Below are 27,175 nucleotides of genomic sequence, written 5' to 3'. Positions count from 1 at the left end.
TTCTCTTTCATGACAAGAGGGAATTTGAAGTTCCTGGAGGAAGCAGATGGAGTCCCTGGTCCCAGGGCTGACACAGACTATGAGAGCTGCTACAGCAGGGCACAGAAAAAGGGAGATAATTTGGAATGGGGGGGTGGGATTTCCATAGCTTTTCCTTTCAGTCAGTAATATTTGCATGCTCATGATTCACAGTGCACTGCCTGAACTTAAAAAAGCTGCTGTGACAGCACAAGGCTCTGGTGGAAATCACTTTAATTGACAGCTCAACACTGACTCGGGTATCACCATCAGAACAGAGGTGATGGAATTCCTGCTCACTCCATTCTTCATATTTACAGCTGAGGGAATGAGAAAACAGCTCCAAACCAGTACATGTAATAAAATAATTTTTAAGGGATCACTGACTCTGCCAGCTGGGAGACAATGCTGCAGATAAGACTAATGAAACCTTTGTCACACAAGTCCTAGTAGGCAGTGCAAGATATCCCAGGGCAAAGACAATGCCTCTGAACCATAGTGAACTGAAGAAGGGCTGCTTTTATATCAGAAGTCTTGTGATCTAGTTGTTATAGTCTAGTTGAACCTCTTAATCTTTAATTTTAGGGTGTGCTAAAATGGACCTCTGGCTATGCAGATCCTACCTTTTGCTATTAATCCCTCTACTTAATTATATCATCTGCCTTTTTGTGTGTGTGTTTCTGTTTCCTGGGCTGTCAGCAAGAATGAGTCACTTTTACGGGCATTGCAATATCACTTTAGGCCTTTTTCAAGGATGTCTTTTTTTGGCTACTATGGGAAACACTAGTTTTATTTTTCTTTTTCCAGTTATCATGTTAGAGATAAATACCACACTGGAAGAAAAAAAAAAAAAAAAAAAGTTTGTGACTAAACATTCAGGGAACTATAGAAAGTGGTGTTGAAGAGATTGCTAGGTTAAAAAAAAAAATAATAAAAGTCCTGTCTCCAAAGGCTGCAAGCTTCATGGACATGACACTGAGTTTTATACTTTCCTAGTTTTGGCAAAAAACACATTGAGATCTTGCTTCTATTTTTGTTTGGGTGTCAGGAGGAAAAAGGTTTGATTATAAGGCCAGATAGTAAGGATCTGTAATTGGGAGCTTCCTTAATTGCTTGTGGTCTGCCTTGGCTACCTGTATTTCAGCCTGAGGGAAGCTAATGGCACTAAATGAAAGTGGTTAATTAAATCAGTAAATAAATCAGTGCCAATTATTACCCGCAGACCTTTGATCTCCTCTGTCAAGTAAAATTCTTGTAGTCTGTTATAGAATGTCTCATTAAAAGGTGGGGAGTTTGGGAGCAGTAGAATGCCAGTTCCTAAGGAGTTGTCTGTATGAAATATACATGAATAACACAATAATGTAGAATATTAATGCTGGACTGATGCCTGGCTGTCCTAAGCTAGAATCCTTGTGGAGGAAAAGGCTTTATTTACTCTCAGAAGCTTTCAGAATGTGGCTGAAATAATGAGACCGTTAAACATGACCTATTTAAAATTGAAACATTTCCTATTTTCCTATTTTTCTCATGATCGTTTTTCACTAATGTGTGCATTTGACATTTTACTTAGACAAATATCATAGATGAAGTATTTTGAATTTTTCACTCCATACAAATACAACAATAAAAATATCAGAATGTTTAAAAAAATTATACCGATATGATAAGAGGCTTACAGCTTTAAAGTTCTGTTACTGGGCAGTTGAACATCCAGTCAGAAAACCTGGACTTTTTCTAGAGGTTTTGGGTTTTAATTGAAAAACCAGTGCCAAGTACACTTTGATCTGGGATTTCATTCTTCCTTTAGGAATAAGAAGATGTAATTGAACTACAGAAGAATTTAAACATTTTATTACCAAATCCTTCACCCCACTCATCCCACCTCCACCCAAGCCTGACCCAATGTTCTGGGCCTGTGTGACCTCCTGGGAAGGTCAGCAGGAAGATCTGGGAGGTTGTGTTTGCTCAGGAGACACTGCAGCGAGGCAGAGATGCTGTGCACAGCCTGCACTGCTCCTGTTGGGAGCTGGCCCAAGCGTGGGGGTGCCCAGCTTGTCTTGTGTTTCATTGTGCTTGCAAGAAGATGACGCTAAAGGAGCTCACATTCTCTGCAAAGCTCCCAGTTAGTGTGCCTGCCCACAGGGCTGTGCTCTGCCCCACTAATGACTTCTGCAGAACGCTCTAGGAACCTGACTGAGTTTGTCAATTCTCATTTTTGTCATACAGGGAAGATGAAGGGAAGAAAAGAGGGACATGCCTTACCTCCACCCTTTATCTTGCTGTTCTTCTGTATCGCCGGGCACACAACTGCTGAGCTGGATGGCAGCAAAGAAGAGCATGCTGTGGGTAAGAGATCCTAGAAAACACCTAAAATTCAACCAACAAAAGCCAAACACTCAAACACCAAAGCCCACTATGTTAAAATGCACTGCAAATATAATTCTGTACTTGAGAACTTTTGTGGGAAACTTTGGAAATTGAGACTGAGCTAAAAATGGCCTCTAACAAAGAGAGAGATGCTTAGAATTATCAAGCTTTAGCAAAATTGCCTTCTGCTGGAGCTTCTGTTTACCAAGATACTTGGAACATCTAATCCTAATCAAACACTGGGTTAGGTATCAAGATGATACCTTTAAAGCTCTGCTTTAAGAGCATGGAAACGTTCAATGTTCAGGCAAGGAAACATAGAGCTGGTTAGCTCAGGCTTTATTTCCTCACCCAGAAAAAGCATATGATTAATACCATTGTAGATTGATGTCACAGATCTCTTGAGTCACAGTTAATTTGCAAAGTTGGATTTAAAGATGATACAATTGTTGTCCTGGTAGCTTTCCTGGGCCTTAACAAAGATCTTTGTATTGCCCAAGTGATTTGATATCACTGAATAAGTAAAGGAGTTGGACTTGATCCTTGTTAATCCCTTCCAACTCAGGATATTCTACAATTCTATGACTAAAAAATCACCAGTTGAAAATTTTTGTTAGAAAAGCAGTGTGAATTTTAGAAATGGGGATGTTCTTGATTTTTCACCATGGTAAGATCATTGTTTACTTCACTGAAATTAAGATCTGTCAGAATTTTAGACTATATATCATTGTGAAGGGTATTTCAATTTCTTCACAAACAATTCTGAGAGAGATGAGGGAAAAATACACTGCTGGGGCCACACTAAAATGTTCCTTTTTCCTTTGAGGAAATGACTTGAAACTGTGATCACTTCCCTAAGCTGCAGAGGACTCTGAAGTGGATGCTTTTGTTTGACAAGTCTGATTTTGAAGTGCAAATGAAAGTGCAGCTTTTTGTTATCTTTTCTCCTATTTCCATCCAGATTATTACTCTCTATCAGACTTTTGCACCAGTGCTCTTTGAGGCAGAAAGAGTAGCTGTGCACAGTCATGGCTACACTAAGATAGGACCATGTCACAATTAGTCACTACAATTTAAAATATGTGATGTTCCAGGTTAAGTGTATGACTAGAATGGCTGTGTAGTAAAGACTGGTTCATTCAGAATGAACTTGTTTCTTTTAAACTCTGAAGTACAAAAATTCCCTTTTTGTTTGAGAGCAAAGTCACATTTATCTTTGCCCCACAACTCTTAATGCTGTATAAATTCTTAGCCAAGCTTGCAGGTCATGAAGGCCAAATCAGCTTGCACACTTTGTCACCATAACAAGAAATCCACTGGCTTAATTTTTTCCTCTATTTGCTTTGTTTATAAAAGAAAATAAGTAAATAATCTCAAGGAAATTGAATAGTCATTTTGCTGAGGATTATTTTTTCAGTGGTTATTTTGCAGCTGGTTACTTAGGATTATGTGACCACTAACTGATTTAGTATGAGAAACATTTCTGAACTTCTGGCTTTAATTCTGAAGTAAAATCCTATCAGATGTGGGGCTTAGATATTAAACTAGGATCTTGGTTTTGTGACTACTGAGGACTCAGTTGCAGTGTTTACAATAAAAAAGCTTTTGCTATACTGTTTAAACTAAATATTTGGATTGTTGTCAATTAAAATTTTATTTGTGGTTTCTCAAGATTTGCCTTCTGGACTCGGAGTTTAAATGTTGACATTTTTGTGGGCTGCAATATCATTGATAACATCTATTTTTGAAGTTAGATGATTATAAAGCAATGACATTTTACCCCAGCATTCCATAAATTTCAGGTATTAAAGTATAAAATTAATTGTGTGCATCCATTATTTTTAATGTCATATTTTTGGATCACATTGAGTACAAGTGCTTTGTGAATTTAAGAGGTGGGAATTTGTCTATTTTAATTACAGTAATAATCAAGATTGCAGGGTCAAGCCCAATGTAATAGAAATATTTTTCATTTGTTCCCTTCCAGCAAAATCTGTCATTTTTCCATCAATAGATAAGTGTAATAAAACAATGAAAGGTATAAAAATAACCAGGTTATGTATATGGTTCATTAATCCCTTATGTGGTAGGCAGCACTTTAGCTGATGCTCCAAAGCCTGAAGAAAATGACTCACAAATTGAATTGCTTTTTATTCATATGTGAAAGCTTGCCAAGAATAAATGTGCCCGCCTATAAAAAAATGTAGGAAACACAGGGTAGGAAGAGCACTGAACAGTGTGTGGGTGGAAAGCTGTCAAATTGACAAAGATGGAGAGAAAAGAAACAGCTATTCATTAGTGACAAGGTGCTTAGTATTGATACCACTTATCAAAGGGAGACATTGCCCAGGAAGGCTGCAAAGATGGCAGCATATCTTTATAATTAAGGATAACCATGGAAATTCTCATAAAGTTAAGAACACATAACCTAAGCAAACTAAAACAAAGTATTTTTGCATAAATATTCAGAAATAGACATGGTCTTTATTTTCCCAATTCATATCTCTCTGTTCTGAAAAGCACCTCCTCCATAACACACTTACCTTTCATATTTATTGTGCTGCATGTCTAGTATAGAAATCAGTTCATTTTCTAATTAAAAGGAGGTATTTTTATCCTGCAGATTATCCACAAGAGTCTGAAGGCCAAATTAGAGTCTTTTGTTATGCCTACATCCAGAGGAAAGGCATTGTTTTCACTTGTACTAATGTAACAGGATGAGAGACTTTATTCACCACTCCTGCTTTTGTAATACTGCTCTGCTTTCTGGTGAAGTGATAACAGAGCCTTGCCTGGATCACCCACAGCCCGTGTGCTCAGGGCTGCATCAGGGCTGGCTGCAGCTTATTAGAGGAAAAACTGCCTCTTCCAGGGCAGAAATGACTGCACTGAAATGAGGAGTGGTGTCCAAAGTGTCCCCTTGAGCGGCAAAAGCTGCCACCAGAGTGACAACAAAAGTGAGAATGGCTGTGCTGTATAGGGACAGTCTTGGCCCCATCTTGCTGGGCAGCTGCAAAAAGCAGGAAGGCTGAAGGACTGGAGGAAGAAAGTAGTGACAAAAAAATACCTGCAATGAGCTCATTCTCATTGTCAGCCATCTCATGGGCTTTTTTGATCATTACTTTGGTCTTAACACAGACTGGGGAGTGCAGTGACTGTTAGAACACAGCAATGGGTGTTTAGGGCTCATGCAGCTGATGCAAGGAAGTCATTACATTAAAAAGTTGGGGAGGAGGAGGAAAAAAGGGAGAGGAGATTTTGCTGGGTTTTTTTTTCAGTTTTAGTATGGGAAGTAGTGACTTCTGTCTGACAGTGAACACCAGCTGTAATCATTATTTAATGTATTTATAACAAAATGGTCTTGGTCTAGGCTAATACAGTCCTACAATTATTCAGGAATTCTTCATATATTTGGACCAGATGTCTAAATTGGATGAGTAATAAATATCCAACAGAATCAGATCTAACATGAGGGGTTAAATTAATTTTTTAAAATGACAAATGCAATGTGCTATACTTAAGGAGAAGAATTAATGCAATCATAAATACAAGATAGAAAATTAATGTTGAAGTATCTCTATAACAAGGTTCTATTTGCTGGAAAGTCAATGGAAGTTACATAGCATTACAAAATTAGTTCAATGTTGTTTTAAAAACAAAGGCAAGTGATTTTGTGTTGGATTAAGGGAAAAAACCAAAGGATGATTATTCCACTCTATTTGCCACTAGTAATGCGTCAGATAGGGGATTATATTTAATTCTCCACAGCACATTTTATCATAAATCCAGACCAATAGGAATCATCCAAATAAGAGTTATGAGAGGATTAGAAAGCAAGGCCAATAAAAAGATGGGAAGAAAGGAGTTTATTTAGTATGGAGATAATTAAGAGGAGACAAAATTTTCCCATAAAAAGAAAGTAGACAGAGGTTTGGGCTACTGAAGTGATGCGGTGAGTGCAGGGCAGCTGCTGCACCACCAAGGCTTCAAGCAGCCAAGGAAGCAACTTGGAGAGCCCAAAATCAAGGTTGAGAGTATAGAAAACAACTTTCTCTCCTGCAGCAGCCTTGAATTGCAAGCCACTAATGGTGAATTGGAAAATTGAAATTGATTTACCATGTGTGTATATGTATGGGTTTAAATTATTTTGTCTATGCATGAAGGAAATAAATATTATTTAGTATATAATAAAGAATATTCAGGCAGTATATTACCAAAAAAAGGGGCTGTTTTACAAGGAGAGTAGTGAAATCCTAGAACTGACTGCTTCAGATTGCTTGGAGTTTTACTTCACTTGGATGAGTGTTCCAGTGTTATCTTCCTCTGTTCCTGCTGAGGAATTTCCACAGACGTTCCTGACAGACATCTTCATTAAATGTCCTATCCTGTGCTTTTCACACAGCACCTAAAATGTAATAACACTTTGTCCCAGTGTTCAAGAGCAGAGGATGAGCCTTTACACTAAGAATTAATTTTGTCAAGGTATATTCCACAAGTGAAACGAGTACAGGCAGATGTGTGTCTGTGCTGATCTACTCCTGCTTGCCCTCTCATCTGCTGCTCTAATCTAAGAAGGAAAGCTAATTTTATATCATCTGTGTGAGTTAAGTGTTCCCAGGTGTAAAATAATGGGGAAGAATTCTTTCACTGTTTCCAGACAGAAGAATGATTCAGTTCCGACGAATCCCGTGGAGACCTCTTTCTTCAGAGTCACTTGGTTACTGTTTGGAGTTGGAGGGTTTGGCCCCTGGGGGTTTGACAGGGTACAGATTTTACTCAAACTATGGCAGCTTTCTAGCATTCCTAGGGAACTGAGAGATTGCCAAGAAGTGTGACACGGTTAGTCATTATGTTCTCAGCAGATGTCAGGACATCTGACGGTGGTTAACAGCATCCCTGTGACTGCAGGGGAAAGGCCTTAGGAGGTAACCAAAACAATGATTTTGTTCCGTGGTTCTGATGGGAAGTGGGCTAGGAGTGGAGACCAGAAAGTTCCCAGGATGAACTCTGCTAAGCCATTTGTTCCTCCTCTTGGTGTAGTTTTGTAACAATGCTTGCATACTGGTTTTGTTTGGATAGCCCACCACACTGGGGTGGTGCAATGCAGCAAGAAAACGAGCAGACATAACTGTGTGTCTGAAATTTCAGTGCTTAAGAAACCACTGGTAAGTTTTCACAACCTCTTGTAGGCTGAACTGGGCCACTGGCAGAGGTCACAGAGGGGATCTCATTTCTCAGGTGCCAAGAAAATGACGTGTTCATAAACCAGCTGCCAGCCCTCACCCCAACACATCTGAGTTGGATTGGTTTCTGTGGAGCTCTGAGTGCTTGATTTTAGCATTTTGGGAGTGACTTGATAACTTATGAAAACTTTGGTGTTTTGAAGGTATTTTTCCCTGGTACTGAGCAGGGGAAATCCAAAATTTCATTTTGCAATGCAGTATCCTCTCAACTTTTTAAGTTGAGCCTTTTTAAGTCCCTTCCAAAGGATTCTCAAGCCTTTTGGAGAACTTTAGAACCTTTGAAGTCCAACCTGGCATTTATTGTGACTACTAAATATAAAATCTTTGTGGACTCAGGAAGACCCAGCTAATGTAACTGGAAAGAAAAAATGTTCTGAAATCTTGTTTGGCAAGCTGAGCTTCACAGCAAGTTTACCAAATCTAACACCTGTTATAATTAATAATTTTATTTCATCAATATTTCTTATTGTACAGTATTCAGATATTTTCAAATCTATTATACCCAGCTTCAAAATCTGAAAATGTATTTTCACCAATATTGCATAAGTCACAAACTATTTTGGGGACTGAATATTTACATAGAACTTAAATTCTATTAATTGAATCCTTTTTATATGTATTTTAACACCAAATGGTCCACTTTTGGAGGATCTGATTGTGTGCTACAATTGTTCTGTTGCTAGTAATCATGTAATAGAGGTTGTTAGTTTTTCAAGGGCTTAAATGCTATTCTTGAAAAGATTTTAGTGCTGAAATTTGTTTATTTTCTGTAAGTTTGATAGTTATAATCAAATTAAATAAAACCAGTAAACTTCCATGGACCTCAGTGCTTCTGAGGATTTATCTCAGCTCTTAGAATTTAATTCAAAGATTGCATAATGAGGTAAATTTTAGATGCTAAAATTAGATATCCATAGAGCAGGTGGGTAGTAAGTGCACAAGTTCCCTTTTCACCATATCATAAGCCTTCTTTTAATTAATACTGGAAACAAACTAGTAATAGTAGAAATCTATAATGATTACATGATCATACAAACTCCTCTCCTCTTCCTTTTTTTTTTTGTGTTCTTCCTGGGCCACTGCAAAGAGCACAGATAGATATGTTTGCATATATGTTCTGAGATATCAGTGTTCTGATTAGCTGTAGGAGAATGAATGAAAAACTTTAGGTCTGTTCTTCTGGCTCCTATGGCAAGCACACAAGCTCTGTAGAGCTTTCAAAACCCTCTAGGATAAAATACTGCCTTGGAAAAGCAAAACAGAAAAATATAGAAAACCATATATTTATAAGGGAACAGTATCAGGAACTGGACTGCTAGTCAGAATTTCCTTATGGACATTGACCAGGTGAAACTTGCTAGGGTTCTTCACAATGCATATGACAATTTATACACAACATTCCCTGACCAAATATATATTGAAAGACAGAAAGGACACCATTTGAAAACATTCAGTTTTGTTTTGCCTTGACTTTCTAGTTGTCTGCTGTTGAAAGCTGTAATGCAAGAAGGGTGAGATGAAAGAAAAAGGAGTCTGGTGCCTGTCAGTGGTGCCAACAGGGTTTGTGTACCCATGAAGTGCCATCTGACAGGAGAGGGATGCCCTCTGCAGGGCTCTGGCCATCCTACATTGTTCCCTGGCAGATCCTTTACAAGCCAAGTTCTCTGGGAGTAGTGCATGGAATAGAGCCCAAGGAAACCTTTCTGCCCTGGTGGTCTTTGTGTCTTTGTGTGTTTTTGTTATTCAGCATTGCACCCCAGCTCGTGCGACTAAGCCACACTCCACAACTGTTTAGAGGTTTGTGATGAGGAGTTGAAGTTTATACTGTGAGCTGTTTTGGTGGAAAATTGAAGCCACACATCTGAACCGATCGAATGGAATTTGTGTTCCGACGCAGATGATGTTTTTCTTTTTCCATCTGTTCAGCGTGCTCGGAGCTTTGCAGACAGATGTTGTGCAGTGCCTCTCTAGCAGAACACACAAGCAATCTCACTGGGGAGTTACACTATGCAGCAAACTAACTCAGCTATTCTGCTTCTCCTCTGTGTTCCAGGTGCTGGTTTGCCACCACTGAAGCTCGTGCACTCGTTCTGTGCCATGAAAGCAGACGATGGTCCGTGCAAAGCCATCCACATCCGCTACTTCTTCAACATCAAAAGCCGCAAGTGTGAAGTATTTGAATATGGTGGATGCCACGGCAATGAGAACAACTTCCTAACGCTGGAGGAATGCCAGGAGAAGTGTGTGGCAAAAGGCCAGTACCCATCCCCTCACCCTCCTACCAATTCTTCATTTGCATCTGTTATTTCTCATTCACAAAGCACTTGAATTGGGGAAGTAGAAGCCCTCTTCAGTTCCTACTATTACAGAAATAGGATTCCTCTAATTATATTCCCAAGTAGGTTTTAGTCATCAGAATTATTTCACATGGTGCAAGCAGACATTCAGGATTTGGAAAGATAGGTGGGTTTTGTAGTGTACCTGTGGAATAGAGCCACCAATGCAAGGCATATTATTTTCTAGCTAGGGCCCTGTTTTGGATGAGTTCCTAAGTGAAATTGATTTTGAGGCTAGGCTAACCTGGTGGGTAGCAAAGATGTTCTTTATTGCTTTCAGAGTGTCTAACCCAAGTTTTGATCCCAGGTTTGTCCTTTACTTGAGAAGCTGAGAGAAGGTATCAAAAAATTTGGCCATCTTCTCTGTTTCAACATAATTGTTACTACAGTAGTAGATAATTCTCATTAAAAATGTCAGTTATGGCCATTTTCCAACTTTGTTTTATTGAAACCTCCTCAGTTAATCATTGGAAAGAAGAAAATGAGATCTAACATATGATACACAGCACAATGTGCACCAAGTGCCTTGTGAATGCTGGTTTTGCTATTAAAATTCAAGCTTTTAATTAAGGTTTTTAACATTGTACAAATTCCTCATACAACTGGATGAAAATTAGAAGACTTGTATCTTCTAGGATTAGCAAAGGTTGCTTGTAAGCACAGCAAGTTTTTATAGGTTACAAAAAATACTTCCAAGAAATTTCAGATTAGAAAGTTGATTTCAGAAGCTCTTATTTGGGTTTTCTGGCCAAAGCTGACTTCATATGTGACAAGGTAATTTATAGCATCAGGTTTTGTCTGGCAACAAATGTAAATTTCTCTTACCTAATTTTTTTTTCTGTCCCTTCCAGAATTCATGTCTACATAGTGTTTAGGTCAGGCTTTAAATCTGTTACATTCTGTTTCTCAACACATCTGTATTTCCTGATCAAAATTACACTGCATCTTACTGCTAAATTTACTTAGAAATCAAAGTGCCTGTTTCCCAACCCAGTGTTACAATACTGGCTGGATCTGGTTACACATTACCCAAAGTAACATTTCAAGAGTGTTTGCTAGTTTTAATGCCTCTAATCTTAACAATCTGCAAATGTTAATAAGCCATTTCCATGTTCCTTGAAAGCATACCTAGTTTCAATGCCTTTGGTCTTTCCAAAGAGGAGGCTGCACGCATTTTATTTACTCACCACTTATTAACTCCAGATATTATTTACCTTTCAGATCTATTTTTCTGATCTGCTGGTGCCACCATAATTTCTGTTCAGTTAGGTTTTGCTTTTAAACAACTGCATGCTTATAAAGCTATCTCTATCAGGATGGAAAAAAAGAAAAACATTAAAAAGTTTCACTAAGAACTTGTCATCCACTTAAAAAATGGAGTAACAGTTTTGACTTTGACAATTTTCCAGTGCATTCTACTCTAAGGATTAATTTGAATCTTACCTTTTGATGGTTTTTGGACAGATTTACTAATAAGCCTCAGAGACCAGAGGTGCTCCAGGGAAGAAGTGGCAAGAATCAGTCATAGCCTTGCTCTGTTTTCAGGTGCAATACATGGCTAAACACAGTGGTAATGATATTAAAATAGTATTAATTATTAAAATGTGATCCCATAAAAAAAAAACAGTATGTGGAAATCACAATTCTTTAAATACTAAATAACAATCTAGCATTTAAAGTTAAAAAAAAAAGAAAGGAAAAGGGATGACATGAAGAAAAACATTTTGCTCTACATGCAAGCAGACACAAAGCTCAGGAACCCCTGTCCTACTTGGATCTGAAACAGATCTTAAGCAAACTCTTCCTGAAGTGGCTCTAAAGGGGAAGAACCTTTATACTAATGGATTTCTTTTTATGTTGAAGTCGGATACTTCCAGAAGTGCAGATTACTATTTTGGTGCTCATTTGCCTGTATTTGGTATTTTAGCAATTGGTAAGGATAAAAGCTGTTTACAACACTGTTCCTTCCCCAAACTATACTATTTGTGCCTTTGATTAATCATACCTGAGTTTTAAAAAAATACCAAAGTAAGATAGAATTCAAGTCGTAGGTTTTAAAAATCTTCCTTACAGACTATTGTATGGGAGCAGATCTTATTTCTGGGCAGAAAATCAAACAGTGAAGGAATTCATTACAGATGATTAATCTGTTTCTAGTTATGACTCCACCAAGTTTAAAGAGTAGAGTCCTTCAAGATAAAAAATTGAAAATTATTGTTTCCTTGAATAGCACTCAGTTTCAGAAAGACCTGGAGTCCAGGATGGGAATTAGCTCTTCTTTGTCTGACACCAGGCTGGCTCTTGGTGGTTTCCAGCTAGTATTTGGTTTGGGGTTTCAGCAGGACCCACAGCATCTTCACCATGTTTGGAGTGGGGTTATTTGCACCTGCCAGTATCTCATCCAAAACTTGACACTTCCTGTCACAGGAAATTTGAAGTGTTTGCCCTCAATTTCAGTTTAAAGGCTAAAGACAGAGGAATAAAAGGGAAAAGGCTGGGCTGATAGATGCAGAATTTGGAATTAAGTGTCCAAAAGTCATAACAGGTGTCATGAGTGACAATTTATCACATTATTTCTTCCATCTGATGTTGCTGTTTTCACAGAACAAGCTGAGTTGGAAGGGACCCAGTGTTACTTTGATTCTGACACATATGTTGGATCTGAAACAGATCTTCTAGACCAAGTCCTGTACTGTATGGCATATATTTGGCATAACTCTGTAGTATAAAACTGAAAGTTATTTAAAATGAGAACTGGCTTTGTGTCTACATCTTGGTACTCAGCTCATGAACACTTTTCTGTGTATGAATAACAGTGATCCAAGACTCTCCAAGGGCTGGATCTGCTTGTAGGAAGAGGAAAAACAAAGGCTCAAGATCTCTGTATTCGCTGAATACAGATAAAATGATTTGGTGTTACGTACAGTGTGCTGCAGACTATCAGGCATAAAGCAAAGTAAACCCTTAAATTAATCCCTTTTGCTAACATAATACAGCAAAACCCTGCATAATTATGTGAATTTTTGTTAAATCTAACTCAGTCTGTACAGTCTTGCAGTATGTACTTGTATCCATCTTACTTATATTTGCAGTATTTGTTACTGTAGGAGATCGCTATTTAGTGACCGTAGAAATGAGTCTGAAGAGAGAGTATGAGTGACACAGAAGTGCTTAGAAATAAAGAAAAATCTGAAATACTAAATTATCACTTTGAAGAATGTGAAGACCAGTATTGATAAATATAAAGTCAAGGGCAGCTATCTAATGTATGCAAAAATTCAGAAGAAATAATGTGACTGGTCAAAGTTTTTGATTTTCAATATTCAGCACAAATACAAGAATGAATGAGGCAGCATGAGTGAATTGCCAGATCAGGATAACTTGTTATCTCTTGGAATCAATAAGCCACCAGGCAGAACTGACTGACATCAGTACAACAGAGTTCAGAGGGCCCAGCTGCAGGCTGGCTCTCTGAGACAAGATGGTTACTTCTGAATCAAGCTTCCTAGAAATCAGCTGTATTGTTTGTTTCTTGTGCCCAATACTCGCAACTTCAGGGAATGAAAAAGTACTTTCTAAGAGGAATTTGCCTATAGGCTCCATTGTTTACTGGATATGAGTATAGTCACAAATGTCATCACTTGCACGAAGACCTTAATTTTCAAGGCAGTGAATATCAATTTTAGGCTAGTTAAGCTTGCTACTATGGGAAAATACCTGCTGATAAATGGTTCTGGTCATGATGGCAATTCTTATGTCTATTATTTAGAGTGGATCTACTAAGAAATACACTTTGTTTACAAAAAAGAAAACAATTCAGATGTGGATTTGAATTTTTGACTGAAACCAGAAGCAAAAACACAGTTGACATGGTAGTAAGATTAAAATATTCTAGGCCTGTAAAAACTCACAATAAAATTTTCCTTTTCTCTGCCAGAAGAGTAGAGATCATATGCCAAAGTATGATTGCTGATTTTGCCCTGAAGGGGACAGCTGAGTGAGATTAGTGAAACAGCCTGACGTGCGTGTCCGTGTTTAGGTCATGGGTTTAAATGCTGAGGGCCAAGCCTCCTACTAACAGGAAAAACTGGAAATCTGTTCAAAGAAATGCTACATCACTCTGAAGTGTGTGCCATGTCTTTAGTATTTTTTAAAGGGTAACAGCTGCCTTGTCCCAGAGGTGGAAGGAAAAATGTGTCATGACAGAATTTCTACCTAATAGATCTGCTTTGAAAATACAACATCAGCAGGTTTCCAGAGAAAACTAGGGTAGAAATATAATACAAAAGGGCAGTGAAGTACAAAACAAGAATTATGAAGCAATGCAAATAAGGTGACTATGGCAGAGTCCAGAGGCTGCTGGCCACCTTTCTCTCAGCTGTCCAAATACTGTCAGCCTTTCTCAGACATTGGATGATCTGCTCTGCCCTTGGACTCCTTTGCAGTTTTATCATTAGACTGTCTCCTACAAGGAGAAGAAGGTTTGTTTTCAATCCCTAAAAAGGAATTTGGGGTTGAATTAAGATACCCAGTTTCTTGAGCTGATACAATAAAACCCAGACTCCTGCATTAAAAATGACAATAACAACTTTGCTGCGGGTCGTGCACAGAGAGAACCACGCAGACCAAGTTTTCATCTACAGCCCCTGGGATACCTGGAGATATTTGGCCAAAGTGGCCTTAATATCATTAACTGCATGAGGAAAGTTTCACTCAGGCCCTGGATGGCAGAGCAAAGGGAATTGGGTAGGATGAGGGAAGTCCTACTGTCTCCCTCAGCCAGCTCCAAAGCTATGAGCAGTATTAGCAGTCGGGTTCTTAGTCTGTTAATTATTCCTCTTTTGAGGAGTGAGATTGCATGATACAGGATCCTGGATGCAGTAGCAAGAGGAGTTTTTTCCCTGTTCAGTTCTAAATCAGCATAATTTTATTTCAGTACTTGCTGTATTGTCAAGTTTCCAGTACAGCAGGTCTTCCTGTACAAAGGAAATGATACTTCAGTTCTCTGCAATGAGCTTTTGCACTACTTCTCAAATAAAGAGAAGAAGGAAAGGAAGAGATTATGTTTTCTTGCTTCTCAGTGCTTGCTGTCACTGCAAAACACACTGGTATCACAGGCCAGACTTAACATATCTGCTTTTGCTAAATACTTTTACTTTTATTTATCTTGCAGAATTTCCTCAGAAGATGGCGTTAGCAAAAATTAAGAAAGGTAATTATATTTACATCATAATCTAAGATTCTTCTACTTCTAAGATTCTTCCCTTCTAAATAAGGGATTTATTTTATTTTATTAGCTCAGAACAATACATAAATTATCTTCTAACAGAAACAGGAATGTCAGATTAAAGTGAGTTCTTAGTCCAAATCTTCTGTCTTCATCAAAGAATTTGAGGTCAGTTGTGGTCACTGAAGATGGTAGCTGCAACCTCTTCTGCACAAAATGAAAATAAATACATCATGATTCTTTTCTCTTTCTTCAGTAAAAAGAGGGACTCGGCAGAGATCCAAGCATGGTATAATTAGCCATGACAGGGAGCTCTTACAGTGTATTTTGAGAACAAGCTAAATGCTTTGCACTAATGCCTTTTTACTTTTAGAAAAGTAGGAAAAACTGCTCTGAAGCAGAACTCTCTATGCATTGTCTGTGGAGGAGCTACCAGAGGTTAGGGCAGATGCCCTAATTGCAAATCAAACAAGGGAGCAAGCTTCCCATTCCTGAAGGGACAGGCTTGAAACAGAACTTTAAATTCCTGATACCCCAGACTCCCAAAATAGCCAGTGCTAAAGTACTGGGAGTCCCTTACTTGGAACACTGTTGGTCTGTTGAGAAAACTGATGTTCCTAACAAGGATATTTCACTTTAACACTCAGACTGGAGCTTGTGAAGACTTACTCTACCCTTCCCTTTTGCACATTGGAGACTCGCCTGGACGGGGCCCACTGTGGGCAGCCAGAGCTCTACAAACACAGACTTGAGTACACTTTTTCACAAGTCAGCTCCTCTTTTTCTGCTTACTCTCCTTCATTTCTCCTTCTACTTGGGTCTTCCTGAATGGGTGTGCATTTAGTAATTTGCAGAAACGCAAGCATTTGCACATACATTTTGAAATAGATTATAATCGAATTACCTATCTTTACAGAATGGTATTTGGGATATTTTCATATGAGATGATGGTCTTCTTTTCCTGTTTTCTACTGGCTTTTCTATTCTTAATGTGTTTAAAAAAATTGTGATTATATATGGAAGCTACTAAGGTTGATTTTCCACACACACTGCAGACTTTGGCACTGTTTCCTTTAAGGGCTGACCCTAATTCCCTGCTTTTAATGACAAACCAGAACACATCCTGTAAAATTCAGCCCATGGCTGTCATCAGCCTTATTGCACAGGTACTGTTGTTTCCACTAATGTAGTCTTGAATATTGAGTCCTTGGAGAAAGATGTGGCATTTAGAAGTATAGTACTGGTTTGTATGGTTAGGATTATATTGCCTTCATGAGCTCTCTCTTCAAAAGTGGCTATAAAAGTTAGCTGGGAACTCAGCTAGTTTGGACTTAATTTCATTTCCAAGAACCTGCAAGAACTATTTTAACATAAGAATATTCTAAATTAAAGACATCTGTTTTTAAGAATCAGTCATAGTCCTGTAGCCTACTTTGCATACCCTTATTTACCTTCCTTTTTCAGTTAATGTCTATCTAATAATCCCTTTGTGTTATTTCATGCTCTTGTACAATGTTTGATGAGAGAATTTTTTCTGTAGCTCCCGTTGTCTGTGAGCTCCTAGCTGATGGAACAGATACTCCTGGTGGAGCCTTGCTGCTCATTGTCTAGGCACCTGTCTCACCTCTGTTTTCAGCTGACAGTACAGCACGTGCCTTGCATGTATTTCTCATATTTATTTCTCTGTGTGGGCTTAGCTTTCTGAATCTGTGCACATCAACAGGTGCTGCCTTTGCATAATGAGAGAGGTGAAGCACCTGACCTGTGGATTACACTTACTGGCAGAGAATGAAATTTATAATGAAGAATCAAACTTAAGCCATTCAGGAATGCTGAAAAGAGTTGATTTGGTTGCTTTATTCAAGAATATTTTAGTGATTTAGTTTTGCGTGTGGGCTCTGAAAATTAATTTTTGCTGTTCATGAAGTATTATAAAAATTGAAATGCAATGTATTGCCAATTAATTCTTAGAAAAACACTTGTTATGAGCTATTATAATATTTTGTAGAAATTCAACATGTGCATCAACAGCCTTTAAAAATCATCTTGTTCTAGCAATGAATTTGAATATGTACATACCTAAAATAGGTGTTACAGGATTAACTTCTTTGCAAGTTGATAACCTACTTCTAAAATGTTAGGCATTTCAAAGTAATTATTCTATATCCATTTTTTTTAATGACAGCTGGCTGCACACCATTTTAGTCTCAATATTTTGTGAATTTTCACAGCTAAGTAAGGCCTTTATATGTTACACTGGATAGGATTTTCCTATATGATGGTTAAGTAGATTTTTCTTAGCAAGTCAGCTCAGACAAGAATCATGTTTCAAAATATCTATTAGCAAGAATCTGAGAATTCCTCCACATATATTCATTATTGTTACCATGATTTTAAGCAAACTATTTTAAGCAAAAACTGAATATGGTGAGAAGTTGACTTTTGGGGATTGTCATATGACTGTGTGTTTTTCTTCCCTGCCAAAGGATGTGATATCATGCTGTGATATTCAGTCAAATTATGCAATATTCATTTGTTAACTTTTCCTTGGTTGATATTGTAGTTACTGATTGCAAACTCAGAACTGGGACTGAAATATTGTAGAATAGCTGCTCTGTCTCCCTGTTTCCAGTACCCTTTTACAAGGATAAACTGCCCTAGACAAACTGCACTGCTAGATTTGTTTTCTGTTCTATTTTAAAACTCCTTCCTTTTTTTTCTTCTATTTGAGCGTTGCTTTGTGTTAACATTGAGTGAAACATAAATAACAAGGATGTGTACTTAAGTGCAAGTGATCCAGCTGAGGTTCAGGTCTTCTTTTAAATCAGAATAAAAACTATTTTTCTACTTAGAATGTCAATGTTTTGGAATTTTTAAAGGACTCATTAGTTGGCATTTCTCAAGATGTAGTTTAGTGGCTACTTGAACAGAGCAATAAATATCCCTATAATGTTCCAATGTAAATATAAATAATTAAACATAGAACAAAGTAAATTAAATAATTACTATAATTAAAATATAACATATTTCATTATTATAATTATATTTACTAATTATAATATTGTGTTTAATAATTTATTCCTATAATTATTCAATTGAATAATATTATAATTAAATATAGAACAAAAACAGCCAAAAAAACACAGTAATTTTATAGTTGGCTTTTAGCCCAAAGTCACAAGTTTATTTTGTAAACCTCCTCCAGTTCTGTTGTTGTCTTGTGATGCATTTTAGTTTTTTTCTTCAATGAAGACCATCATCTCATATGAAAACTAAATGATAAACCCTGTTCATCATTTAACATTGTTTCTAGGACAGCCTGACTTCTGCTTCCACGCCCAAGAGCCGGGGGTCTGCCGAGGGTATTTTACCAGGTACTTCTACAACAAAGAGACAAAACTGTGTGAGGCATTCAAGTATGGTGGGTGCCTAGGAAACCAGAACAACTTCAGGAGTTTGGAGGAGTGCCAGACTACCTGCCAAGACAACTGTGAGTTGATGTTTTTAATCACTTAGCTTTACTCTTGTATAAAAAGCAGTGTGTTTTGAAGGTATTTGCATGGAAATAAGGCAATTTAGGGTGCCCTGAGGCAGCAGTAATTGATATATGAAATTTATAGTAATTATACATATTTTTAAATAAAAGTACCAAAATGTAAAGTATGGAGTAAAAAATTGGCAGGTACTATTTAAGGAATATTACAGGCCTCCTACATTTTTACTTTTCTCATGACAGCTACTCTAAAATCTGTCATTTGTTTGGCTTTATAATACCATAGACCCCTTCTGTATGTTTTTAACCCAGAGTTCTGCATATACTCCTTTCAACCAAGTCTTGTAATGACAAGAGGTGCCCATACAGGAATTTTTAACTCACTATGTATTGCTAGCTTCCCACTAGCAATTGGGAATGACTTGGCCGTGCAGCTTAGGCTACCAAAGCCACTCAGACTGACCACAGACCAGTCATTTGCTTCCTTGTCCTGCTCATTCCAACAAATTATTCAACATCAGGATGCAGTAACCTTCAGAACTCCCTTCACCAAGTGCCTCATTTTATTCATAATGTGAATACATTTTCCCATCGAGAGCCTCCAGACCTTTTTATCTTGCTTGTCTCTAGTGGGCCTTTTTCCAGCACTGTTTCATAAGCTGTCATTTTGGCAAGGGGAACTCGAGCTTATTCACACTTAGAGTAGAAAAGACCCACTATGCTTCTTTTTAAAGGTTTTTTTTCATTATTATTATTATAAATATAGATCCATGTGCATTTTTCCTACTTTTGCTGAAGCATTTCTTCCTGGGCTGTAATTCCACTTTTAGCTTCTGGACTAAAAGCTGCAGAATATTCTTTTTCATTACTTTAGTCTAAAATAGTACCTTTAGGTAAATTTGCATGGACACCCAAGAAGAGATGGTTAGGGGCTATTGCCACAGTCTAAATAAATCAAAAGTTTTACTTTTGAGATATTGAATCATTGATACCAATTTTTGTTTGTTTCTTTTCTTAAAAGTTTTCACTTCCTTTTTTTTTTTTTTTTTTTAATTTAGCAAATTTATTGCCAGTTGAAGAGCATCCCAGCACTGTGAGCAGCAGTTCCCCAGCAGGAGAACATCCCAGCACTGTGAGCAGCAGTTCCCCAGCAGGAGAGCATCCCAGCACTGTGAGCAGCAGTTCCCCAGCAGAAGAACCCAGCCAGTCTCCTGGGATTTTTGGTAAGAATTTGCTTTTGCTGTTTATAATCAACCCCTTTGGTGCTCCTTGGTTTGGCCACTGATTTTCCCCATTTATTTGTATATCACTGGAAATACTTGAGCACAGGGAAGTCATTAACATTAAAAGTAGCTTCAGAGCCACTTTCTTGCCAGCAATACTCATTTTGAAAAAGGCTTACAATTGCAAAGGTTAGAATGTCTTCTGGCAGTATAAAAATAACCTTACCAAACTCTGTACGATCTAAATTTTACATCAGTAAAATTAAGGAAGAAAAAGGATCCCATTGCAAAGTTGTTTGAGCAACCTGAGTTTGCTGAGCCTTGGGGCCTTAGAGATGCTGCTTGGCAATTGGCATCAGTAGTGGGTTTGAGCAGGGCCAATCACAGCTGATTTCCAGAGCTTGGATGTGCCTACACCCTTGACTGTTTCACACCAGCTGTCTCTTTTTCTTTTAGTTAATTTGTTGCCAGCTGCTCCAAATGACAAGTCCAACACCCTGAATAGCAGTTCCCCAAAGGAGGAGCCCAACCAGTTCCCTATTTTTTTTGGTAAGAATTGGCTTCTGCAGTTCTTAGCTCTCAGTCTTTTATATGGATTGCATTTCCTTTTCAACCCATTTTCTGACATACCTGAGACTAAAGAATGGGCTTTCCTCTTTGCCAAAGGATTTGATAAGCAGAGAAATCTAAAGCAAAGAAATACGTCACAACTTATGGATCTTTCATAAATATCAGCAAGTGGAAGACTGACCCCTCTCTGTTAAAAGTGTGCACTTCCTAAAGGCCTGATTAATACAAAGAGCAAAAGCAGTGATGCATAATTCTTTCAGTCAAAATTAATATTTTTCTGAGGCTCTGATAGGCAAGTGATTTAAATTCTTTTCACCCACTAAAAGAGAAAGACACTTGGATTTTAGAACATAGCATAGTATAATATATTTAATACCATAATGTTTTTATTTTCACTGTGACCATATTAAACTCAGTTTTGGGTTGAGTATAATCACAGTGAGTATGAATTAATTTAAAACGCTTTAATTAATTTAATTAATTTTAATTTAATTAATTTAATATGTTGCTCCAAGGTGTTTTTGCCCTATGTGTTATAATGCAGATGGGACTCTGGACCTTTGCTGAGGAGGGCTAGGCTTTAACAGTACCAGCAGTGGACACTGTCCACTGTAGATGGCTGGTGCTTGCTCACACTGTACAGGGTGATTGAATTTGAAGCGTGTCATTTTTATGATCCACAGTTGTGCAAGAGGAAGCAACAAACAGTTGGAAAGAGCCTGAGCACTGTCACCAAGTATTTATGTTGGTTTTTTGCATTTGCACTTGCTTGTACTTTTGAGGACTGAGTGATGGCATAGAGACTCGCTAAGGTTTTTGCAGTTTATATGTTCTGTGAGCTAACAGATGTGTAGGTGGCATTCCTGTGCTCTTTGCTTAGAGTGGAGTGTCTAATAAAGCATGAATGTGTGTTGTACCCTGTTTTTTTCCTGCACTGTAATCTACAGGCACCGCTGGTTTGATGTAAGTTTCTGTACAGTTGTGTTTGTTTACCACATGCAAAGCATCAATGCACTCTGTTTTTTAAATGAATGAATAGAAAACAGTAAAGCTTTTGGCAGCCTATTTCACTGAAAACTCTGTGAATTACATCAGGTCTGGTAATAAGTCTAGGGGCATTAAGGGGCATGTACATTCTCTGAAGGTTTTTAGTCATAGTATGAATGCCTGAACCCTCCAAACAGCAAATTTATACCAGGAAAGGAGCATGCTTCACCATGTTTTCTCAGAGGAAATGGAAGGGGATTTGATTGTGTCAGCATTAGGGAATTTTCCTGCACAGCAGACTTTGAGGGTGAGAGAAAGAGAACTGAAGATTGATGGAACAAGGAGTCAGTGTAGCAGAATGGGTTGGGTGAGAAGCACAGCCGTGGAAGGACCAGGGAATTTCAGTGGAAAGTCTGAAGACCCAACAGGTTCTTCCTAATTGTGTGACCTCTGTCTTGCACTTGTCTGCCTCATGCAGCTCCTATTCTCTTCATCAGCTTGTACCCTTCAGGCTGCTGGAACGGGCTAAAATCAGGTGCTTTGTGCAATCCCACTAGAGAGGAAGGCCAAAGCTGACAGCTGAATTCTCCACAGAGACATGGAGAACATTGTCTCCATTGCTGCTGTTTCTAGAGGTGCAGCTATAAAGTGAAGCTCCAGGGCAGAGCCATGTCACACAAACATGCAGGGTGACTGTCTGTAGCTTTCTGTGAGGGACAAGAATTAGACTTGACATAGGAGGTGAGGATCAGGGTGAACAGTTTGGGATGGAGTAGCTGATGTCCTTCTCCTCAAGCACAGGCAAATTGATCTGCCATTGTAATATCTATTTGCTATGTATATTGGCCTGGCTATGTATCTTTTTCAAAGACCTTTTAAAAAATTAAATATAATTTAGTTAATTTACATTAAAACATGAAAAAAAAATTACAAGCAGTTGTCTCTTATAGAATACCTCACCTCACAATTGACATGCTATTTCATCTTGATTTTAAGAAAAAAAAAAACTTTGTTGGTATGTGTAACTCTGTAACAATATCAGGGTTTTAGATTTACAGTATAGTTCTTGATCTTCAGAAGATTAAACTGTTCTATGGCCAAATAAAGCAAACCATGGATACAGACATGAAGTTTGTAGCACTCTCAGCAATGAACTTTCTGCAGAGATTGAGGATTGTTCTGGCCTCACTCTGCTGAAACATCTATAATAACTTTTTCTCTGTGCAAACTAAGAAAGAGTGAGGCTAAGAATCAAAGCTTTCATTTTGTGTGATCTATGGTAGAAAATTGCAAGCGCTATACCTACATTTGATTTGTGACATTTGAGTGGGAGACAGGATTAAAAGTCAATTTTCAGCTCAGTGAATTCAGAATAGCACAAGGATGCAGGTCCTGTGAGTACAGAGTGAGGGTCATCTTTTGCTGATATAAATTGGCACAGTTCTATTTGCTTTAATGGATCTGCACCAATTTATATCTGTGGATTACTGTCAAGTGCAGATGACTCATTATTTTTGTAATAGCTTGTCCACTTGAAGATTTTTATTTTTGCTTTGCTGCAACCAGAAATGAGGAGCTGAAGTCTGCACATATTGAAAATCTGGCAATAAACCTGAAGCTTCATGAATGTCACACACTCATGTTTGGGGAGAAATAATGCTCACTGCATTCCCTTTCCTCCCAAGATCATTTCAAACTTGTTTTCTAGTGTGAATAATTAGCAGTCTGTTGTCACACAAGCCCTGCAAAGCAAGAGGGGTAAAAGATTATTGCTGCAATGCAGAGTTGGTGTTATTTCTGATAAATGTGAGTCTGTATCTGGATGTGCATTTTTCAGAGATTCTGAGGTTATGATCACGTCATGTCTTTATACCTCAGGGGGATGGGACTCAAGAAAGGGCTGTATTATAGAAATTGAATCTTAAACCATACAATGTGTACCTCTTCTTTTTTATGTGGTTTTGCAGCTTGTGGGACTTTTGTTTCTTTCATTTTCTTTTTTTTTTTTTTTTTCTTGATAAAAAAAGCAGGAGAGAAAACTTTTCAACAACTCTCAGAAAAATGGAGTTGTAAAATAGAAACATTTGGGAGAGAAACTCAAGAACAGGTATAACAGCTCAATTTTCTGTTCCATCACATACAGCACTAGGAACTGGAGCTGAACAGAGACAGCTCACCTGCTGTAATGTCCTGGTGACATTGTTTACACACTGCCTCACAGGCTTTCACATTGTCCTGCCAATAGACATGCTGGGCATGACACAGGGAATGTTTTCTGCTTACCTAAAAGAAGTCAAGTCTTTTAGTCATCAGTGCATTCAAATAAATTTATAATTTTTATGATCTTCAGCATAGAGGAAATTATGATAGGTTATTTAGTTTTTATTTTAAAATACGGTTTTGTTGGAAAAAAATGGCTCTAGGTGGCAAAATTAAGAGATTTTCTTCACAGGCTGGTTGCTTCTGCGAGTGAAGAACATGCAGGTATTTTGAAGATAAAAAAGGAACAGTGCTTGGTATTTAGGGCATTTATCTGACAGTGATATAAGGAATAACAATTTTTGGGAAGAATACAAGAGGGATTCTAGCACCTGGCTCTCTCTGTGGTGCGCTGTACGTACACAGGCAGTCCCTGTTTACCTCATCGCTGGCTCCACGGTTCCCCCAAATCTTGCAGTCATTGTGAGAACTCCTTCAGGAGGGGACTGTGGACTCCCTGGAGAATTCTACATGCCAGATAAGTAATTGACATTACAAAGTGTATATTTGAATTCTCTGTTATAATTAACACGCCTGTGCTGTTTGGCCCTTTGCTCACTGGCAAGCCTTTCTGCTCTGTTCTTTGTAGGTTCAGAAATTGGCAGGTTAAAATAGGTATGCTATGCTGAACATATGCTTTGAAAACTAACATCCTCTCCGGCTAGAGAGAGATTAAATTAGTTCCAGGCTCAAGAGTTCTCACAGCAGTACCAAAAGCATTGCCTTAATTAATTGAACTACCATTTTCATAATAAAAACCAGTAGGTTTAATAAAGATTTTATCACATTGTGGGCTTCTACTCTGAACCCAGAGTGAAATTTAGTCATGCAATTATGAAAAGAAGTTAAGAGGTTCTCATTTTATAACTTGAAACTAACTTAGTCTATCTTGAAAAAGCAACTCATTACTCGGTTCTGAAATTATATTTTTTTAATAGTATGATGTTGCTAACACACCATTCTATTTCTTTCCCAGCAGTTTTTCATACTTTTTCACACCAGATCAGCTATTATACGTTTCAGATTAGCCTTTTTTTAGCAGCTGTACCATATGTAAGACACCTAAGACGTAGCACGTGCTTTTTGGATATTTTGTCAGCCTCCTGAATTGCCCAGGTTTTAATGCATAACTTCTCACTTTCAGCAACTCATCTGCTTCCCACTTTTGTGACCACAGGATGTCTTCAGCTTTGCTGTAACCCAAATATTTCCTCAAATTTTTACTTTGTTTTTCCACCGAACTCCTCTTGTGTGGCTTTGTATCTTCCAGAGTTCCATCTGACTGGCTTCACATGTGCATTTATTCATTCATTTATTGCATTTATGCATTCATTTATTGCATTTATGCATGCAGCTACCTCAGCTCTGCAGCTTCCTGAGGAAATATGGTGTTCTTTGGATTTTCACATAACTGGTGATATAATGGCTCCCGTTCAGCTTCTTGCAGCCTGTGCAGCAATTTTACCAGTTCCCATTTGTATATTAGTCACTCTTGGGTGGTGGATGATGGAGTTCTTCCAGATTTGGGAATTCTGGCATGGATTTGCTTCTTGAACTATTTCCAGTGCCCAGGTCCTTTGGCTACCTCGGGTTCATCCTCCAGTGTTTCAGATCTCACTTGCAGCAACCCTGAAGGAGCAAACCATCAGCCTCTCCTTGGAATGGTAAAATCCTGCCAGCAGCTCTAACACACCAGCATCTCCATTAATTTGTGCACTTCTTCTTCACATTCAGTCCTTCTTTTATTCTGCAAGTTACAAGCTCTTGTTTTAGAGCTGCTGAATGGCTGCTGACAGACCCTGTTACTTAGGTCAAGTTTTCTGTAGTCATTCAACAAACTGAGCACTGAGGTATTGAATCTTACATTGGAAATGCTGGGTACTTTTGCCTTCTCCTTGTTTTCAGAATGTCTAGCAGCTATTCACTCCATTAATTATTAGAAATATTTACCATATTTTTAAAGCTATCCACGTTTAATTCATTTCACATCACTTTCTACAAGTGCTTCACTTGAAACCCCACAAAATGAACTTGTGTGCTCTCACCTATGGCAGAAATGGCAATTTTATCATTAACACAGGTAAAGGTATAGCTTTCAGGTAAGCATTTGCTGGAAATCCAAAGACAGAATGACATTTTACTCTGCTTTTTTTTTTTTTTTTTTCTGTAATAATAAAAAGATGCTTATGCCAAGTATCTTGGATTTTCAGGAGAGCAGAATTAAATTTGCCAGCAAAAATTTCAAATAATATTGACCTAAAACTGAAAGGCTGCAGTGTTGTCTCACCTTGTTTTTCTTGGTACTTCCAGAACCCCCTCCTATCCCTTCTTTGTGCATGACCCCTATGGACAGAGGGCTTTGCAGAGCCAAAGAATTAAGATTTTTCTACAACTTCTCGACTGGAAGGTGTCACCCATTTAGCTACAGCGGTTGTGGTGGGAATGAGAATAATTTCGTCTCCAGAAAGTCGTGTTTGAGGATCTGTAAGAAAGGTATGGGAAGTGATACTGCCCCCGGCTATCGTTAAGAGGTAAATATTGTGTGGGTCAAAACATTCTCTTGCCACTTTTGGTAGTGAGGATTGGCCTGATCAAATGTAAGAGTTGAAAGTCTCAGAAAAATGAAAATGGAAATCGGGAGAGACACAGAGCTAGGCAGAGAAGGAGGGACAGTAAGTGCAGTGTAAAAGAACAGCAAAAAGACAACTTGGCATTGGTCAGGCATATGAAGATTTTAGGTAAGACAATGTTTTTTTTCTTTTCTTTTTTTTTTTTAGATTAACGGAAATGAGCCTTGTCTCTTGTTTCTGATAATCTTGGATGTCTTCTAATCTTACTTTGTTAATTTTACCTTTAGGATTCAATAAGAAAAAAGGTGAAAGAAGATTAATAAAAATCAAGAAAAAAAGAAAGAAACAGCCAGTAAAGGCTCTGGGCATGGAAATCATCCCTGAAATAATGCAACTTTGATTTTTTATGGAAATGTGACGTAAACTGCTCTTCACTTGTGAATGAAAACCTTCAGTGTACACCATTAAAATATATTTACTGTACTGATTATTTTGATTATATATTACTAAGCTGCTTATATTTTTTTATGTATTCCTCAATCATGTTAATAAACAGTACCTTTTACTTTGCTAAAGGTTTTTAAATTGCAGGTTGTTTGTATATAATTGTCAGAGCTGCAGCAGGGCAACAAATGGTGTGAGTGAATGGTTAAAATGCAGAGAAGATTCAAATTTAATTCCTTACCCCATTATTCTTTTTGAATTCTGTTTTTGTACTAAAGAAAGCTTAATACTTGTGAAAGAATAATCACTAGTCAAGCATGATTGTTTCAATCATCAATTAAAAGATAGGTGTATTGCTATAAAAAGGAAATAGGAACTAGATTTCTTTTAATTAGATTTATTTTAGGTTATGCAGGCCTAGATTTAACTCCATTGAAG

The 27,175-nt window shown here is 37.8% G+C and overlaps 1 protein-coding gene across 8 annotated transcripts in view; it reads left to right on the top strand.

Annotated features, from left to right (window-relative positions):
- The window catches only part of TFPI (tissue factor pathway inhibitor), a 60,353-nt gene extending 33,475 nt beyond the window's left edge, over positions 1-26,878 (top strand). For 6 of the 8 annotated variants that reach the window (XM_053948007.1, XM_053948005.1, XM_053948004.1 and 3 more), the window contains 8 exons: positions 2,245-2,364; positions 9,682-9,882; positions 15,138-15,176; positions 18,505-18,681; positions 19,743-19,907; positions 20,364-20,456; positions 26,034-26,216; positions 26,581-26,878. In XM_053948007.1, the coding sequence (XP_053803982.1) occupies positions 2,250-2,364; positions 9,682-9,882; positions 15,138-15,176; positions 18,505-18,681; positions 19,743-19,907; positions 20,364-20,456; positions 26,034-26,216; positions 26,581-26,693 (1,086 nt within the window). In that variant the 5' untranslated portion in view covers positions 2,245-2,249 and the 3' untranslated portion in view covers positions 26,694-26,878. Of the gene's footprint in view, positions 1-2,244; positions 2,365-9,681; positions 9,883-15,137; positions 15,177-18,504; positions 18,682-19,742; positions 19,908-20,363; positions 20,457-21,160; positions 24,133-26,033; positions 26,255-26,580 lie in introns of those variants that run through there. The other 2 variants (XM_053948008.1, XM_053948009.1) reach the window with 2 other exon arrangements.
- Positions 26,879-27,175: the final 297 nt, after the last annotated feature.

This window comes from Vidua chalybeata, chromosome 7 (genome assembly GCF_026979565.1).
Source record: "Vidua chalybeata isolate OUT-0048 chromosome 7, bVidCha1 merged haplotype, whole genome shotgun sequence".
In the NCBI taxonomy this organism is placed as follows: domain Eukaryota; kingdom Metazoa; phylum Chordata; class Aves; order Passeriformes; family Viduidae; genus Vidua; species Vidua chalybeata.
Note: the sequence above shows the minus strand (reverse complement) of the source record. Positions and strands in the feature narration are given on the sequence as shown.